The sequence below is a fragment of the Mustela lutreola genome, chromosome 3 (assembly GCF_030435805.1).
Source record: "Mustela lutreola isolate mMusLut2 chromosome 3, mMusLut2.pri, whole genome shotgun sequence".
NCBI classification, from domain to species: Eukaryota; Metazoa; Chordata; class Mammalia; order Carnivora; family Mustelidae; genus Mustela; species Mustela lutreola.
Window position 1 is genome coordinate 167,308,459 of NC_081292.1, and position 17,390 is coordinate 167,325,848.

The 17,390-nt window shown below is 54.6% G+C and overlaps 1 protein-coding gene across 2 annotated transcripts; it reads left to right on the forward strand.

The window, feature by feature from the left end:
• The first annotated feature begins 631 nt into the window (after nt 1-631).
• On the forward strand, nt 632-15,483 carry RAB17 (RAB17, member RAS oncogene family). 2 transcript variants are annotated; one of them, XM_059167615.1, is made up of 6 exons: nt 632-736; nt 5,588-5,747; nt 10,307-10,458; nt 11,219-11,344; nt 13,290-13,383; nt 13,591-15,483. In XM_059167615.1, exons 2-6 carry the CDS (start codon nt 5,591-5,593, stop codon nt 13,701-13,703), a joined length of 642 nt encoding a protein of 213 aa, XP_059023598.1. In that variant the 5' UTR covers nt 632-736; nt 5,588-5,590; the 3' UTR covers nt 13,704-15,483. The 2 variants fall into 2 exon arrangements, with proteins under 2 accessions (XP_059023598.1, XP_059023599.1); XM_059167616.1 differs by lacking the exon at nt 632-736 and adding an exon at nt 915-1,133.
• The last annotated feature ends 1,907 nt before the right edge of the window (nt 15,484-17,390 follow it).

A 17,390-nucleotide genomic window follows, 5' to 3' on the forward strand; every position in this document is an offset into this window, starting at 1 on the left:
ATGGTTTATAGGCCGAGAAACACATTGTCACCCAGACCTTTGGTTGCGGGTCTCAGGTCGGGGGCTAAGGAGGGCATTCATGAGGGGGTAGCGTTCCTGAGCCTCCCAAGTGGCAGGGCCCAGCCAAGCTTGCTGATGGCCCTCAGGGAGGTGGCCACACCCTGGAGGGAATGTACGGAGGGGGAAGCCCCCTATGCCGGCCCCCCGGGGGTGGTATGGGCGCAGCAGTGAGGAGCTGGTCCTGAAGGGGTGGTGGTAGGGCACCCCAGCAGGAAGCCAGCCCAGGGCCCCTCCCTGCAGACATGCCCCATGCAATGTCCCAGCGAGGGACAGGGAGGGAGGAAACCCTGGAGGTCAGTGGGACCAGAGTCGCCCTCCATCTGTTCTGCGGCCCGATCTTCCCATCCCTGGGAGGAGTATTCAGGTTGAAGGGTGACAAACCTGGGAGGGGGCGTTAGAGAAACACAGTGCCTCCCCCGCTGTGGCGTCCAGCCAGGATGCAGGTGTCCGAGCCCAGGACTGGCTGCCCTGCTTGCCTCTGGCCCTGGGTGCTGGGACCCACAAGAGCCGTCTCCTAGCTCTTTGGGGGCAGAAATAACTTCGTTGACCAAAATACATCCTTTCCTTCCAGGTTTGGAGGGCAACAAGGATCCGCGCTGCTCCCAGGAAGGAGCCAAGGGGAGAACCTCAGCTTTGAAGTGAGAGACGGATATCAAAGCTGAGACACTTCCTGGAGGTGGGTGATTCCCCACACCCCAGATTGGAGTCTGGCTTCCCGCAGGCTCCCAGGTGCTTTCGCAGGTCGGCTTCACCATCCAGCCTCCAGCCCTGCCCTGTCCCAGGTGACACATGACCGTGGTGGACTTTGTCCTGGGAGCCTCTGGGGACAGGAGGAGGAGACCTGACCTGGGGGCAGGGGCGGGGCTGCCTCTTACCTGTTTTCTGTTGGAGCAGAACCTCAGTCTGTCCCCACCTGGGCCACCATCCCTGCCTGCCTGCCTGTGGGCGGGGCAGGGGAAGCAAACCTTGTTGGGGGCCAGAGGAGGGAGAAAGGGGAGACAGGTGGGGGTCCTGCAGGACCCGGTGATGACAGGCTGCCAGGCTTCCTGGAGGTGATCAGGCCTCGGGAACACGTGAGTTGTTGTTTTAACTTCTGTCTACTTGCACAGTGTGTGTGAGTGTGTGTGCATGTCTGCGTGTGTGTCTGTGTGTGAGTGTCTGTGTATGAGTGTCTGTGTGTATCTGTGTGTGTGTCTGTGTGCATGTGTGTGTGAGGGTGTCTGTACTTTTGCCCTTGTGGGCCTAAACAAAACGGCCAAGGGTGGGGTGAGGAATTTGTTTTCCGGAGGACCGGAAGTGCCCCTGTTTGGATCCCCTGTGGCTGGCTAGGTCGGGTTCCCGGAAGGAGACTCCTGTTTATACGGTGGCTTTGGGAAAAGTCCAGCTCTAGGCCTTGACTGTAAACCGCTGGTGGGGGCGAGGAGCCAGCTCTTCAAGGGACCTGTCTTGGAGGGATCAGGGCACCCACTTAGTGCAGATCGGCCCGGGCATAACCAGCTTCTCAGTGACCTCCCTGTTCTTTACATGCCCCTGGGCAGGGAGGACACCAGTGACATCCTGGACAGAAGGCTCAGCAGAGCAGAGCTTCCCCGAAATGCCCCGAAATGCCCTCCCCTACCCCGAGAAAGGACCAGCTCAGATTTGCAACCCTTTCTTTTTCCCTTTGGTAGAAAAGAGATGAGCTGGTAAGAAATGTTTAAAAGGCCCTAATCAGGATGCTCCAGAGGGCGTATCTTACTCCTAATCATGAATATTGCGTTCCTGAGAACATCTTTGTGTTTAGAAAGACTTCAAATAACCTCATCTTGATTAAATTCTAGAGGCTGGGTCAGAAGTCACATTTTCAATTTTCTCTCTGACCAGAGGGCTCCAGCCTGTGATTATCGGAAGCTTACAACATGTCATCACACAAAAAGTTGTACTCGAAAGTGCTTTCTGCAGTCTTATTTATTACCAAGAAGACAATTATGACCAAGGAAAAAAATCCTGTAGTGGGGAAATGGGTTAGCAAAGTGGAAGAGCTGTAGGAATGTTCTGTGGTCAGTGAGCATATCATGCTGAATGCGTGTGGAATGTACACAGCAGTGTGGAAAGCTGCTTTTTACGTATGTTATTTTTTTAAAGGGAGGATACATCATTTTATGTTAAAGCTCTGGGTTTTGGTTTGCTTGTTTTAAGATTCATAGCCTGAAAACTAAGAAGAAAATGGGCAAAAATGCTTTTCCTGGTTATATTAAGGGGGTGGGATCTGGGGTTATTTTTTCATATTGACAATGATGTGTTTATATTTATTGTAAAACACTATTTTTAAACAAAGAGATGTTTCATTGCCAAAGGAATAAGATGCTGGAATGTGATATCGTAGGAATGGATCATTCGTTCATAGCCCACCTGTTTTGATTAACTCACACATGTCTTATGCTAAAGATTTTCTAGACTTAAGAGCTTTATTAATCCGAGTGTATAAATAGCAAGGAACCCTTGAAGGGGTATCTTTAACTTCTCAAGAATGTATCACTATAGGTGTGTTAGAACTTTCTCTGTGCAAATTATGGTCTGAATCAACGGGATGCCTGCTTCCAAGCAGCAGCCATTAAGTACTTCTGGTTAGAAACAAGGGAATAGCTTGGGGTAACGCCGAAAAGTCAGGACATTCCATTCTTAAAAGGATTTTTTTCCAGCTTGGTTGAGCTGTTATTGACATCCAACATTGTATAAGTTCAAGGTGTGCGCCATGTTGATTTGATCCATTTGTATACTGCAATGTGATGGTCGCCATGCTGTTAGTGACCCCCTCCGTCCTATCTCATAGTTACCATGTCTTTCTGGCCCTGAGAACATTTAAAACCTACTCTCTTAGGGACTTTCAAGGATACAATATAGTATCATTAGCTATAATCTCCATGTTGTCCATTAGAAGCCCAGAACTTGTTAATCTTGTAACGAAGTTGGTACCCTTTGATTAGCATCTTTCCATTCCCCTTCCCCAGTCCTTGGTAACCAGCGTTCAACTCTGTTCCTCTGAGTTTGGGGCAAGGGGAAAAGCAGCACTTTATAAATGAGGGTTTGCTACTGAGCTGACTTGCCCTCTCAGCTGTGAGCCCAGGCTGGCAGCTCCCCTGGGCGGGCTCATCGAACCACTGTTCTTGATGTGGGAAACGCAAAGCAGGTATTCTCAATGCCTGTTAGAGATGCTTCTTCTGCTCAGCCTTTTGGCAGATAGCCCAGTTCACTGCAAGGCCAGCTCCCTGGGGTTGTACCAGCCATGCAAAGTGCGGGGGTGGAAACAGTATGTCTGTCCAGTTATGGCTTTTTTGTGGCGCCATTCCTGTGTGTGCATGGATTATTTATTGAGCACCTACTATAAGGTCCATGATTATGGTCCTTGCTCTCCTGGGAGGTTACAACCCAGAGCATGTGAGAGTATTAATAAAATAATGATATAAAGTGAATCTTATTAGAGGTTACAGTCCTGCAAGAGAGATAAGTCATTAAAAAATTTTATGAGTTAAGACAGAGTTCAAAACCAGCGTTATTTCAATCAGGAAGAGGGACAGGGACTGACTTCGGGGCATGTGATAGCAGAGACTGTCTGTTTTATTAACTGCTGCTGCTGGGGACTGGATGTGATCGGGGTGGCCGCTGTGGTGGGACAGGTTTGCATCTGTGGGACAGAGATCTGAGCAGATCTAACAGATTTCCTGGAAGCTGGCAGCTCCCCAAGTGACCCCAGGATCCGCTTCAAAAAAACAGAGATAGAAAACTTAAAATACTTTATCTTTCCAATCCTTCTCCGAAACATCACGCATTGACACTATAAGCATCATACTTAATGGTGAGACCTGTGAATCCCACATAAGATGGGCTTCCACATGCCTTCCCAAAACTCCCCTCCACTGTGTGGAGCACCCTGTCCTCAAGGAGCAGAAATAGCTCTGAATCCTTCTCTCAGACCCTGTCACTCCCCGGTCACTTGTGCTGGGGACAGTCTTGTTAGTAGTTAGGACTCAGGGCTGCTTTTCCCATCCCCATCCCTTCCCCACTCCCAAGCTCGCCTCTACCCCTCCTGTCCCTGCAGGCAGACCAGACAGGGACAGCTGCAGGCTGGGGGTGGGGGACATGGTGTGCTTCTTGCTGCTGTTGCTTTTGTCTCCATTCCTCTTGGAAGCTCTTTCCCTTCCTCCATTCCTGTCACCCTTGGGGGCCTCCCTCCTGCCCACAGAGTGAGGAGGAGGAGGAGGAGGCTATTCCCAGGACTGCCCACCCCCTTGTCCCCTTGTGGGTTTCAATGTTTTTTAGGGGACGTTTTTCTTCCTAGAAGCGGCCCAGATCATAAAGGGAGACAAGGTGGGGACATTAGAATATCACTGGTCCTAGTGAAATAGTGGATCTGGCAATGGTCTTCAAGGACCCCGAGCGTCACCCCCAGAGTGCTTGGCCATTATTGGCCCTCTGAAGAAATGCAAAGCATGCCCATGAAGCATTCTTGCCAAACAATGGCCTGGTTCTGATCAGATTGCTGTTCGATCTGCCAGGCTAGAACAAACACGGGGTTCACAGGACAAGAACAGGGGATCCAATCAGCCAAAGGAAGACTGTGAAGCTGATTTTTTGAACAAATTAATTACAAAGAAACAAAAGAATATGTGTGTGTGTGTATATACTGAGATTTGCAGATGGAACAACAGGGTGCCTGGGGTTTGCTTCACACCGGTCTTGGTGGGGGGGGGGGGAGTCTGGGGATGGGTGGGAACCAAGGTTTTGGAAGTGGAGGAGAGTGAGTGAGGCCCACTAGGACGGTCTCCGCTCCACGGTAGAGGGTGCCTGAAATTTTCTGTAATGAACAGATATGCAAGGTTTAGTCAAATTTATTTTGATCACAGAGCTGGTTTTCTCTACGGCGTATCCCTCACAGGTGCTGAGGCTTTGGATACAGCGGGAAAGACCAAAATGTTTTGAGGTCCTTGAAACACTGACCCTTTCTTCAGGTAGATCCTAGATCCTTTCAAAGCACCATCTCCAACCCATGAGCCTCAATGGAGAGAGCGTATTGCCTCTCGGGCGATTTTAGTACTTTTTGGAGTCCTGCAGTCTTACTTGGCTTTATCAGTAAAGTAGGAATAAAAATGCCTACCTCTTGGAGCTGTTGGGATGATTAAATAAGGTCATGTGAGTGAGAAGTAATGGGAATGAGGACGACAAGGCAGCATGATGGCCAGCACGCAAGGACTGTTTCCCAGGGTATGTAGTGCTTGAACGCAGTGAGTCCTGCTGGACACCTTCAGACACTTCCCGAGATTGCTCGCAACAAACCTGTCATGCAGGGTCTGCTCGCCCCGCTCTGCGGTGAGGGAACAGGGTGCTGAGTGGCGCAGGGTCACCAACCTAGGCTGCTGCCTCGGACCCTGAGCTCCCCGCTGCTCAAGGCTGTCTGCCGTCCCCCAGGGAAGCGGCACCGCAGGGGCGAACTCACTAAGATGTTTTGGCGGCAGACACGCAACCTCCTGCATCTGCTCTCTCTTGGCAGGACATGGCACAGACGGGACAGGTCCCCTCTCCTGGGGCTGGCCTGGACCAGCCCTGCGTGTTCAAGCTGGTCCTCCTGGGAAGTGGCTCTGTGGGCAAGTCCAGCTTGGCTCTCCGGTACGTGAAGAATGACTTCAAGAGCATCCTGCCCACCGTGGGATGTAAGTGACATGGGACAGCATGCCCTTGGTCAGTCTGCTAGAGGGGACGGCAGGGCGGTGGCCCAGGGGTGGGGCATTCCCACACTCGCCCGGGCCCTCGGGTGGCACCCAGCACAGCAGGGAGGGGATGAGGCCCCCCCTTGGTCAGACACATGTGCCGTCCAGAGAGCAGTCTGGTGTCAGCTTAGTGGGAGGCTGCAGGGGGCAGGGGTTCAGGGTCAGGGCCTTGGGCCCCTAGGGCATGGTGTGAGGGGTTGTTCCTGGTGGAACGGGAGCCCAAGGGAAGGCCCCCTAGGCTCGGCCACTCAGCCGCCCAGATAAACAGACCTCGCACCCTGCCCAGGGTCCCTCCTGCCAATGCTGTTCCCCTGGGTAGTGTCCGGAAGAGCAGCTCCCTTTCTGCCTGGTCTCAGTTTATCACCTGGTCTGGATTGGGGGATAGGGCGGCATGGAGGGAAGACCCACTCCCTACTTCTTAAAGAAGTAACAGGCCATAGCTCTTGGGGAAAAGGGCCTTTGGAGCATCTGCTGGGTCGTTGACTTCTGTCACACGCTGTTCTGGGGCTGGAAATCCTGTTCTCCACCTAAAATAGAAACTCAACACGTACTTCATGCCAGCCCTCCTGGGAGGTGGCTAGCATGGCCAAGGAGAGATCCCCCATTCAGAACCAGAGCTTTGGCCTCAAACTTGGACTCTGCCATGGACAAGCCTTTTGCTTGGCACTTACTCGAGTCCACTCACTCATTCATTCATTCATTCCCTCCCTCCCTCACTCATGCAGTGAGTACCTGCTGGGCGTGGCCTCTGTCCCAGGCCTGCACTAGGTGTGGAGGGCTCTAGAAGATGCCAAACAGGGGCACTGGACAGGGACACACAATGCTAACTTTGACATGTGCATTAGCTACTGGGAAGCCCTGCAGTCTTCTCAGGACAGTGACTGTCAAGAGTGCCAGAGGGACATGGGGGCCGAGAGACCTGCCAGGTCCAGGCCCCCAGTACTCATGGTGAGCTGGGCAGAGAAGGGGTGAGGGGCTGGCTCCAGGAGGGGGGAATCTCCAGAAGAGCTCATAAAGATTCTGGTTTAGCCTGGCTGAGGGGGCCCAGGGCGACCTTCTCCAACAGCAGGAAAAGTGACACCAGTCAGCCACGATACTGGACCAGACTTAAAAGAACACAACAAAGTGCTAAATCTGGCCTGGGGGGTGGGGAGCTTCTGTGGAGAGCAGAGACCGGAGAACAGAATCCGGTCGTGCCCATCATTTGCGTATCCTGCGGAGATAACTATGATGGTAGGTAGCACCTTGAAGCCCAAAGTATTTACTGAAGGCCCTTTGCCAAAACAGTGTGGGCCTCTGCTCTACCAGTATGGGAGAGGGGACCAGTCCCCTAGGAGGCAGTGGGCTGCCACCGTGCTCCCGTGGGAGAGGAGAGGGAGGGACGGTGGTGTGGACACTCGCTGTGAGCCAGAGACTTGGCTCCATGGGACCAGTACCTGCTGGGTTCAAGGGGGTGGGCTGCAGTGAGGACCCTCCCTGGGGGGCAGGAGGGGGCTCCTAAGCACAGAGCCAGCTACGCCAAGGACAGTGCAGTCACTCTGAATTAATGGGAAGTTTACTGACTTTCCCAAGCCTGGCAGACAGTGCTTCCCAGCCCACAGCAGGTACAGGAACGGTGGGCGAGGGCCTGTCCCTGCCCACAGAAACTTGCATAGGTTCCTTCAGCAGGTCTGGGGACATGCTAGCATCCTCCTCACACCCTTCAGAGGTTCTGTTGGGCTCAGGCGGGTGGGCAGAGCCTGGGCTCAGGTCAGAGTGGGGGTCTTTGCTTGGGGGGCAGGCCTAGGGGTGCTCTCTCCCCTCGTGGTCCTCTGCCTGGGCCCTGGACCAGCCTCATCCTCATGGGCAGCTTTGGCCGTCCTCCCCGCTTTCAGGCTCAGGACCCTGCCTCTGCCTTGGGGCTGGTGCTTTGGGTCTTTGTTTCCTTCCCACTGTCCCTGGAGTGTGTACGTGTGCACACCATCAGGCACCAGAAACCACAGAACAGGGGCCCATGGAGCCGCGAGCCTCGAGCTGGGTCTGGCAATCGTTTATTCAAGCAGCTGCCGACCACGGGGCTAGAACTTCCTGACCCTTAAATCTCAGAGTTGACTTCACGTGCTTTATGACACCACAAGGTTGCTTGTGGTTGCTGTCACAGTGGCTACATTGTTATAAAAATAAAGAAGGGCAGTTAATGATTTTATTTGTTATTATACTATAATGTTTATCTGTATATTATAGTCTACAGGATTTATTAGTTATCATGCCATTATAATTAGTACATCATTGTATGTTATCATAAAGGTTGATCTTCCCACTTCAAACGAGATGATGGAATACGATCCCTCCTTTCAGTTACGTCTGTGTAGTCTGTGTTGTACAAAAGCCCTCCGAAGGCAGATGCTTCCATTGTCTGTCTGTCCCCTGGCTGGACGGGGTCTTCCGGGTCTTGCCCTGAGACAGCTGGAACGCTCGTGTCCCCAAAGCAGAACCAGAGTAGGAATCTCAAGGGAGCACAGTCCCCTGGGGGTCAACCTACTGAAGGGAGACCCGAAAAGCCCCACAGCCCCCCCCCCCCCACCGCATCCCACTGCGGGAGAGCGCCTAGCGGGGGAGGTGGGGCAGCTCCAAGGGGGAATGCTATGGGGGCGGGACTGGGGGCTTGAACCACAGGGAGCTCCCGAAGACCCCACTGGGCTCCCCACAGAGCTCTCTTCCTGGAGTCCCAACTGGTCACAGCCCCAGAATTCTCCCTGCTTCCTGGTGCTAGCCCTGCTATCTTAGTGACATCTTTTGGATCAACGGTGACATCTAGTGCTGGTATGCGTATTTACTGGTGGGTCGCAGTGGCCTGTGTGGGAGGGAAAGACAGCCCTCATTCAGCCTTGTCACCATCCTGGCCCTTGTCAGCCAAGCATTTCAGGTTCCCTTCAACCCCAACCCCGCTGATACTCTGTCCAAGGAAGGCAGATGTGGCCGAGAGGCTTCGATGAACAGAATCAGCTATTTGTTGACATTAAAACCAGACAGAGCACCACCTCGTTCCTCAGGTCGGTGTTTACGGAGATACTTTATAATCTGGGGCAATGCAGTAAAGTGGGGGAAGGGCAATCGGTCATTTTTACACCCTTCACTGCGCAGATGGGGGGCGCTGCGCAGCTCACCTGCCTCTAGGAGCCGCACCCCTCCCCCCCATTCCCCCAGAGGATGGAAGCGAGACCAGGGCGGGGCTGTTGCTGGGGTGCCAGTGCTGAAGTCTGTGGTGGGACCAGAGGAGGCAGGGGACCCGGTCTGGGCTGTGATGGAACCACGATGTGTAAGTGCACCAGGCGGCCCTGCCCATCCACCCGAGGCCCCGTGAAAATGTGCCTGTGTGTCACCTCCAGCTACGTATTCTAGAAACAGAAAAATTCCTGGTTCTTGGCCCAATGCCACCCCATCCCCCCACCTTGAGGCCAATATCATTTATTCTTCCTGGCTTTAGCTGTGATGATGTAGAAAATGCGGTCAGTGGTTTCTGAACAAGAGAGATAATTAATGTGGGCTCTTCCCCTGATTGGAGCCAAGGGCTCCAGGGGGCTGGGGAGGAAGTTTGCCCTGGAGAGGAGTCCAGGGGCCCTGGAGAGACCTCATGTTTCTCTCTGGAGGAGTTAAGGTTCTCCTCTCTGTAAACACCCCATCACTCGTGCCTCATCTTCGCTGGGACTGAAAGCCCTCCCAGCAGCCACCATTTACAAAGCAGAGAAGGAGCAGATGGGAAGCTAGGGTTGCTGAGTTGGGGAGGCTGACCCGAAGGTGTTTCCTGTGGGGAACCTACCAGTGGCGGGTTTTAGGGAACAACCAAAATCAAGTTCAGGAATGTGATTGGACATGATAGAAGGATGTGGACAGGAGGCCACCATCCTGCCCTGTGAGTCAGGGAGAGCCCAGGGCAGGCAAAGGAAGGGGAGCTCCAGGCACAGACCCTGCTCTCCTCTTTTTTCTTGTGGTTTGACACCCACTGTGGGAAGGGGGCACTGTCGGCTTGTGGTGAAGAAGAGGGCACTGAGATTTAGAGGGGTGGGAGGGAGAGGGGGAGGGAGGAAGAGGGAGAGACAGATCAAGGGTTCTGTGTCTCTATCTATAAAGGCACTGATCCCACAGTGGGGGTCCCCTCCTCCTGACCTCATCTAGCTCTGATTATGCCCCAGAGGCCTCACCTCCTAAGACCATCACTTTGGGGATAGGATAGGACATGACCTCTAGGAGGTTTTATCTGACCTCAGGTTTGTGGGTGTGCAGCGAAAGGCAGATGAACACGCAGACACCTGGGTGGGTGGGTTCTGTTAGGAGCCCCCCCCCCCCCCGCCCCCGAGCTGGAGTCTTATGCCAAAGAATCATGATCTCAGCCCAGACTCATCCCTCAGCTTCTGTTCCTAGCAGGGTGAATCGTCCTGCCACAGCTCTGTCTGCATCCTGCCTCAGTGGCCCAGCCCAGGCTCTAAAGACCATGTCTTCTAAAGCCCAGGCTTCTGTTTCAGGTGCATTCTTCACGAAGGTGGTGGACTTGGGCGCCAAGTCTCTGAAGTTTGAGATCTGGGACACAGCTGGCCAGGAGAAGTACCACAGCATCTGCCACCTGTACTTTCGGGGCGCCAACGCTGCGCTTCTGGTGTATGACATCACCAGGAAGGTGAGCCTTGCCTCGGTCATGTTCCCACCTTCCTTTGCAAGACGTCTGCCTTCTGTTCTCCCAGGCGCAGGGATACTCTCTTCTGAAGGCTTCCTGTGACCAGCCCATGCTGGTGCTTTATGGTAAAACCACCACAGCCAGTGGGCAGCACATCTGTAAAAGTCTGTCACTTCCTCCAGGAAGCTCTTGCTGATAACCCGTGCTCCTGCTACTGCATGGTTGAATTTGTGCCCCTGCATGGTCCTCTCAGAACACCCTGCTAGAGCACCCCCATCTTCACTCCTGATGCCTTGGGGGCCTACGGCACTGGTGAGGGGTGTGTCGCGGAAAGAGCACACGGCCCCTGGCGTACATCCACAGGGTGTTGTCTGGGTCGATGCTGAGTACGAGTCAGCAGGTACTTAGAGCTGGAGGAGGGAAGGCAGGGATCTGTGGGAGGGATGGGGTGGGCACCTGACTCAGCCTGGGGTAGGGGGTGCTTAGCATGTTGGGGTTGGGGTGGGGCGGGGCAGAGAGGTGGCTGAGGGCAGGTGAGCAGGAAGAGAGCAGAGTCTGTGGGTGGGGTGGGCTGGGGGCAAGCATGGTGCCACGGGCTGCAGCGTGGGAGGCTGCCCACCTGAGCAGCTCAGTGGTGGGCAGAGGGGCCAATGGGATCATACCCCTTTTAATAGGAAGGCCACCCGCCTCTGCCTGCTCTTTGCCGGGATAGCTGGTGAAACCACCCACAGGGTTTGTTCTGATGTGTTTTCCCCTTTGTCAGGATTCCTTCTGCAAGGCTCAGCAGTGGCTGAAGGACCTAGAGAGGGAGTCCCCCCCAGGGGAGGTGGTGGTGATGCTGGTTGGGAACAAGACGGACCTCGGCGAGCAGCGGGAGGTGACGCTCCAGGTAACCCTGACAGTGCCGTTTTGTTCCCCGAGGGGCGAAGAGAGTGACCCCAAAACATACCCGCACCTGTCACTCTGTCACCTGCCCACTCAAATGCATACGCACACGTACACACGTCACACACGCTTGAATGCACATGCACAAACACATGTGCTTCCCACTTGACTTTCCCTTTGGGACAAAGATTTCTGGGCTTTCCTGGAGATGTTAGGTCTAGAAATGGCTCTTCCCCAGGTGTGGGGAGGCCAGCCGAGCGGCGAGCTGGTGGAGGGTCGGCCCTGCGTACTGTTCCCAGGAGCGGGGACACGCCGTGCTGCCAGCCTGCAGGGACCTGCTGGCTTAGCCAGGGTTGTGAGGAACCCACACCCTTCCTGCCCCGCCCTCCTGTGTTCACTTCGGTGGGTTTTCAGATCTTTTTCTTTGTGCTTGATAAATTGAGTAAGTCCAAATTTGCTTGCTAGCAACTGAGAGAGGAATAGACCAGTAGAAAGCCAGAGCTTTGTAAAGCGATCCAAGGTGGAATAGAAGCCCGTGGAGCGCTGTGAGACGGCGGGCGGTGAGCAAGGGCGAGGGGTGTGCGTGGGTCCGTGCCTGCAGGGTGTGTGCAGACCATGTGTGTGCGTGCATAGGAAGGTGTGTAGGTGTGTGTGTGAAGGAAGGGTCTGGGAGGGCACGGGCAGGCGGGATGAGTAGAGTGTGGCTGGCAGACGGAAGAGCAGGGTGCTGGCTGTAGGGGGTCGGCTGATGCCGCCAGGAGGGGAAGGCTGTGATGAGAAGGCAGTGGGCTCAGAAGCAGAGATCCCAGCGTGTGGCATTAGGGAGGGGGCAGTATTTGGGGGCAACAAGGAGTCCTCAGAGGATTTTGAGAAGCTAGGGGCCTGGGCATGATGGGTGATTTGGAAAGAGTATTTGGGGGTAAGTCAGGTCAAGTTAGTTGGGGAGACCAGGACCTGGGTGCGGAGATTGCTGGGAGGCAGGCAGCCCAGCTCTGGGGGAGTGAGGGGCCTCAGGCAGCAGCACCCCTGCCCTGGGCTGAGCCTGTTCTGCCTGTGCAGGAAGGCCTCCTGGCTTAGAGCTCACACTAACGGACACCCTGAGGCCAGGGCTGTAGACCTCACCCACCACCCAGGACCCTGGACCACCCCCTGATCTTTTCTTTATTCTGAGCTCCCGCTAAGCACAGCTGGGCCTTGAGTCTGCACCTGGAGGTCCAGGTACCAGGGACACGGGCATCCAGCCATGGGGGCGATGTTGGGTGCTTTGGCCAAGGCAGGAACGAGGGGAGCATAGATTTCAGGTGAATTTTTTGGCTCTCATTTTCAAATAATTTCAGAATTACAGAAAGCATTGCAAAAGTACTACAAAAAGGTCCTGTCTGTCCCAACTCCCCCAAGCCCCCACTCCCAGTCTTCCCGAATGCTAAGGTTTTGCATAAACATTGAATCCAATCAGAAAGTGGACATTCCTATAATAGTACAAAGTGTTCATCTTTCTTGGATCTCAACAGTTTCACACTAGCACACTTACGTATCACTCCCTGCAGTGCTACCCTGGGGGGGAAGCCAGGAGGGACCCCCAGAATCAGGGCCCAGATGCGCTCCCCCCCGCAGGGAGCTCTGCCTGCTTCCCTTCCATATTTCTTGCCTTCCCACATGTTTTTTCCCCCATGTCAGAGCCCCCAGGTGCCAGAGGGGAGACGTGAGGGCAGGGAGCCACCAGGGGAAGCTGGTGCTGGGGCTCTGCTGGGGTGTGGGGCCCTCATGGAGGGGCGAGTACCTCCCCGCCTCCCCCCCACCCTCCTCCTATCTCCCCAGCCCTGGGCCCCTCCAAGAGCACCATGACCCAGAACGGAGGAACTGGTTCTTGGGTCTTTGAAGGCAGCCCAGTATTCCTAGGAAAGTGTGTTTTGTAACCAGTGTGGGAATTTTGTTGCTTTTTCCGGCAGGAAGGGAAAGAGTTTGCGGAGAGCAAGAGTCTGCTGTTCATGGAGGCCTCAGCCAAACTAAACCACCAGGTGACCGAGGTCTTTAATGCTGTAGGTGAGTGGTGGAGCCCCCAGGAGAGCCAGGGTGGGGGTGGGGCTCAGCTCTGGCTTTGCTTCTTGATTCTCCTTTCTGGTATCCCAGGACCCAGCAGAGTGTCTCCAGGGGCCCGAACTTGGTGGCTCTGTGTAAATGTCAGGGAGGGTGGGACCTGGGACAGCCTGGTGGGCTTTCTCCCAGACCACTCTCCTCTGCCCTTCGCAGCCTGGGAGCTCCTGCAGAGAGAAGAGAAGAAGGAGGGACAGCAGCAGCGTGGAGATGCAGGGCTGGCTCTGAACGGGGCATCTGCCGGGCAGGCCAGGTGCTGCCCCCACTAGCAGCAGCCACGTTAGGGTGGGGGGCCTGGGGAAGATGCCCCCCCCAGGCCAGGAGGCTCAGCAGGGGGAGCCACTGCCTCCACCAAGGATCTGAGTCGCCATCAAACAGGCTTGTTCCCTGAGTCCCAGAGGTTCTGGAAGCTGGCATCCGCCAGTGTTCCCACTTCCCAGAGCCGGTGGGAATCGTTCAGGAGAAGATCCGGGGCTAGGGGGCTTCTAGGGCTGATACAGAGAACGTTCACCTTTTAGCATTTGTGGGCCCTGCTCCTGGGCTCCCAGGGAAGCTGTGCTTTAATACTTTCGAAGGTCAAAGTGACTCGGCAAAACCTTTCCAAAGCTTGGGCTGCATTTCTGCCCCCAGCACACACTGTGCATTGGCCTCACAGGATAAAAAAAAACCCCATAAGGAACATTCCAAACATAAAGATAAGGGAAAGGAAACACCTCCCTGGTTCCTGGAAGATTAAAGTCCTATAACCTGGCACACACTAAAACCAAGATAAAAATCTGTAACTTTCTGGAATGTCCTTTGTCACGATGACATTGATAACCCCTGACATTGATACCTGATGCCCAGGCCAGGTGCGCCCACCCTGGTCTGGATGGCTGTCCCTTCTGCAGTCTCACTGTCCATTTGGGGCTGGGCCTGCCTGGTTCTGAGAGTTGGGGGAGGAGGGGTCAGGCCCGCATGGGGGTGACAGTGTTGGGAAGATCATGGGACTGCGTCCACTTCCTACATCTCGGGGCGGTGGACCCAGGAAGGAAGGCATCTAATGGGACAGTTGGGGCGGGGTTGGGGGTGGGGGACCGGCCCCTCCACCCTCTCTTCTCCTGGCTCTGAGTTCAGCCAGTGATGCTTGTGCCCAGGGAACCTGAGGACACAGATTTCTAGCCCTGGTGTGAGTGGAACTGCCCGTATGTCTGCAGACATCCAGCCACTTTCTCTGAGCTGGTGTCGCCGAGTTTGCGAGGCTGGGGTTTGTGATGGTGCGTGTTTTAGGAGGGCTTGTTCCGAGTGAACGAGGAGGTAGGCCCAGGCCCAGACTGTGGCTCAGGGCCACAGGACACTTCTCCAGGGCTGACACATCACATGTTCACCCCATTACTGCCTGTTTCCAGGGGCAGGACCAGATGGTCTTTTGGGGAGGTTAGCCCTGATGTCAAGTTGAGGGTATTTCAGAGGGTGCGCTGTTTTGTGAGGTGGAGAGGTGGCATTGGTTTTCATCCTTGCCCCAAAGTCTGAAATTATAAACACTAAGACACTGTGGTCCACCTGGAAAGGCTGCTTTCGCTGTATTGCCGGGAGGACCAACAGCAGGACAGGAGTAAAGCATCCTTTCACGCTTACTCTGAATTCTTGGCATCCATGAGGGGCGTGCCAGCGTTTCTAGGGGCTCCTCTGCACTGGTTCTCTGCTTGCGTCCACCCTGCCACAGGCCTATCATCCCAGCCGAGGGCCTGGACCTTTGGTTGGGGCCCAGCAGGCAGGGAGCTCTGAACTGATCAGGACTCACCCTGGCATTGGCTAGGACCTGTCCAGCTGGGGTCGTCTCAGCATGGCTGTATCCCTCCAAAAGTCAGGGCTCCCGACAAGGCTCCCTCCTACGTTCTGGCCCCTGGTCCCTCCCTCAGCCTACAGGCCTGGGACCCCCTGCATTCCAACCTCAAGATCATGGTATGTCTTCCCAGACAAATGCAGGTTTCCCAAGGCGTCTCTGGTCATGCTTGAGAAAAGCTAAAGGATAAATACAGAAATAAAAGCGTCTGAGAGGGTCTGTTACCCAGATTTCCACTCACGCTATTTTGTTCCTTAAACAATTTCATCGGTGACAGTTTCTGACAGTAGTCAAGCCGCACTCTGTTTCATATTATTCTCATGTAGATGCAGTACGTGGGGGTGAGTCCCGGGGGTGCCAGGCTGTCTCTAGTGCTCCCCTCACCTCCTGGCTGCAGCAGACCCAGGACCCCCCCGGTGCCCACCTGGTGGGTCCCATCTTGGAGGCGGCAAGAGGCTGAGGTCACCCATGGCCACTAGGTGGTGCTCCATCATCACTCAGGACAAACCTTGGGGTTCAAGGGCACAGGGTCCCTGCCTTTGCTCTGCTAAATGCCAGGCTTTCAGAGAAATTTCCTGTGAGTTGATTGAGGCAATAGGAAGTGGGGGAAATGAGGATGATGTGTGTAGGACGCCACATATCTATGTCTCTTTCCCTCCCGTTTTGTCAAGTTCGTATCGCTGCGCTGGAATTTATTGTTAGAACATATCCTTGGACGGATTTCTACCAGGCATCCCTCTTTGTGCCCCGACACTTGATGGGGTGCCTTGTGCTTCTGGAGCTCAGGTTCCCCATCGCCCTGGATGTGATGACTCCTCACCCTCTCCTCCGACCCCACCAGGCAGGTGGCTCAACCCTGCATTAGAATCACCTGGGAGCCTCCTTTGGCTGTATCCCTGGCCCATCACCTGCCCTGGTTCCATGGGTCTCCAGGAAGCTTGCGCCCAGGGCGTTTCACCTCCCCAGTGAACCTAATATTCTGGCAAGATGGGCAATGGCCCTGAGGCCAAGGGCTCTGTTCTTCCTTCTGTGGGGTGCTCGGTGCCTGGCAACATCAGACACATGTCAGCGGTTCAACCAACATGTGTCCAGCAGGAGGATAGAAACTATTCCTTCCCCGCTCCGAGACCTAAAGGAAAGGCAGGCTCTCCAAAACCAGCCTCTATCACAATAGACAGGGGATTCTGGAAGGGTCTCTGTGCCATGTTTTGCCCACCTCATGTCTGCTCCATCCTGGAACCTGTGATGGGGGGAAGGGTGGGCAATGGGTGTGGAGCACGCAGAGAGATGCATTCCCCATGAAGACTCCTGGGAGAAGAGGTCTGCATTGGCCTCGAGTCCCCATGGGGGTCAGCCTGGGAGGCCCCTGTCCTGCCTGCAATGGGAAAGCTGCTCCTGCTCCGCTCAGCCTGGGTATCTACCTGGGTCCTCTTTGGAGCTGGGGGAGGTGTGTGCCCCTTTTAGGTGGTGGGGGCAGGAGATTCCGGGGGTTGAGACGGGGCCCCTCGGAGGAACCCTGCCGACCGGCCTGCAACCTTACCCCTTCTCTGTCTTCTGCTTCTGTGGGAGGTGTCTCCTCCAACCCCATTGGAAGGATCCCCTTCACATGATCAGAAAGAAAACTCCAGGCCCAAGGAGCCTCTGAAATTAAGGCATCAGTAAAGCCAGATTTCATTCTCAACCCAACCGCAGTTTCTGCCCAGATGTGACTTTTAGCCTGATGTACTGGAATTTCCTGGAGGTGATCCTCTGAGAGACCCGTTCTCCCCTATTAGGGCGACCTCCCTCAACAAGGCTAATAAACTCTAAGACAAAAGGAGCCTTCTCTCTGCCTCTGCCTTTCAACACCTTTCCTTCTCTGCACCTTGACAGAACCTCTCACTACTGGCTAGACTGGCTGTGGCCCCATTCATGAGTCGCTTAATAAAGTCAATTAGATCTTCAAATTTTTTTTTTTTTTTTTTTTTTTTTTTAACAGCCCAGAGGACCTGACTCGATCCATTCTTCTTCTTCCAAAATGTATTCCCAGGGTGCCTGGGGGCTCAGTCCATTGAGCCACCCGTGTCTGACTCTTGATCTCAGCTCAGGTCTTGATCTCAGAGTTGTGAGTTCAGGGCCTACGTTGGGCTCC

What these genes read in the sequence shown, in the direction of transcription:
- RAB17 (XM_059167615.1), top strand. Translation starts at nt 5,591, where the DNA reads ATGGCACAGACGGGACAGGTCCCCTCTCCTGGGGCTGGCCTGGACCAG. An exon ending in AGCGGGAGGTGACGCTCCAG is followed by an intron (nt 11,345 to 13,289) that starts GTAACCCTGACA and finishes TTTTTCCGGCAG; the next exon opens with GAAGGGAAAGAGTTTGCGGA. An exon ending in CGAGGTCTTTAATGCTGTAG is followed by an intron (nt 13,384 to 13,590) that starts GTGAGTGGTGGA and finishes TGCCCTTCGCAG; the next exon opens with CCTGGGAGCTCCTGCAGAGA.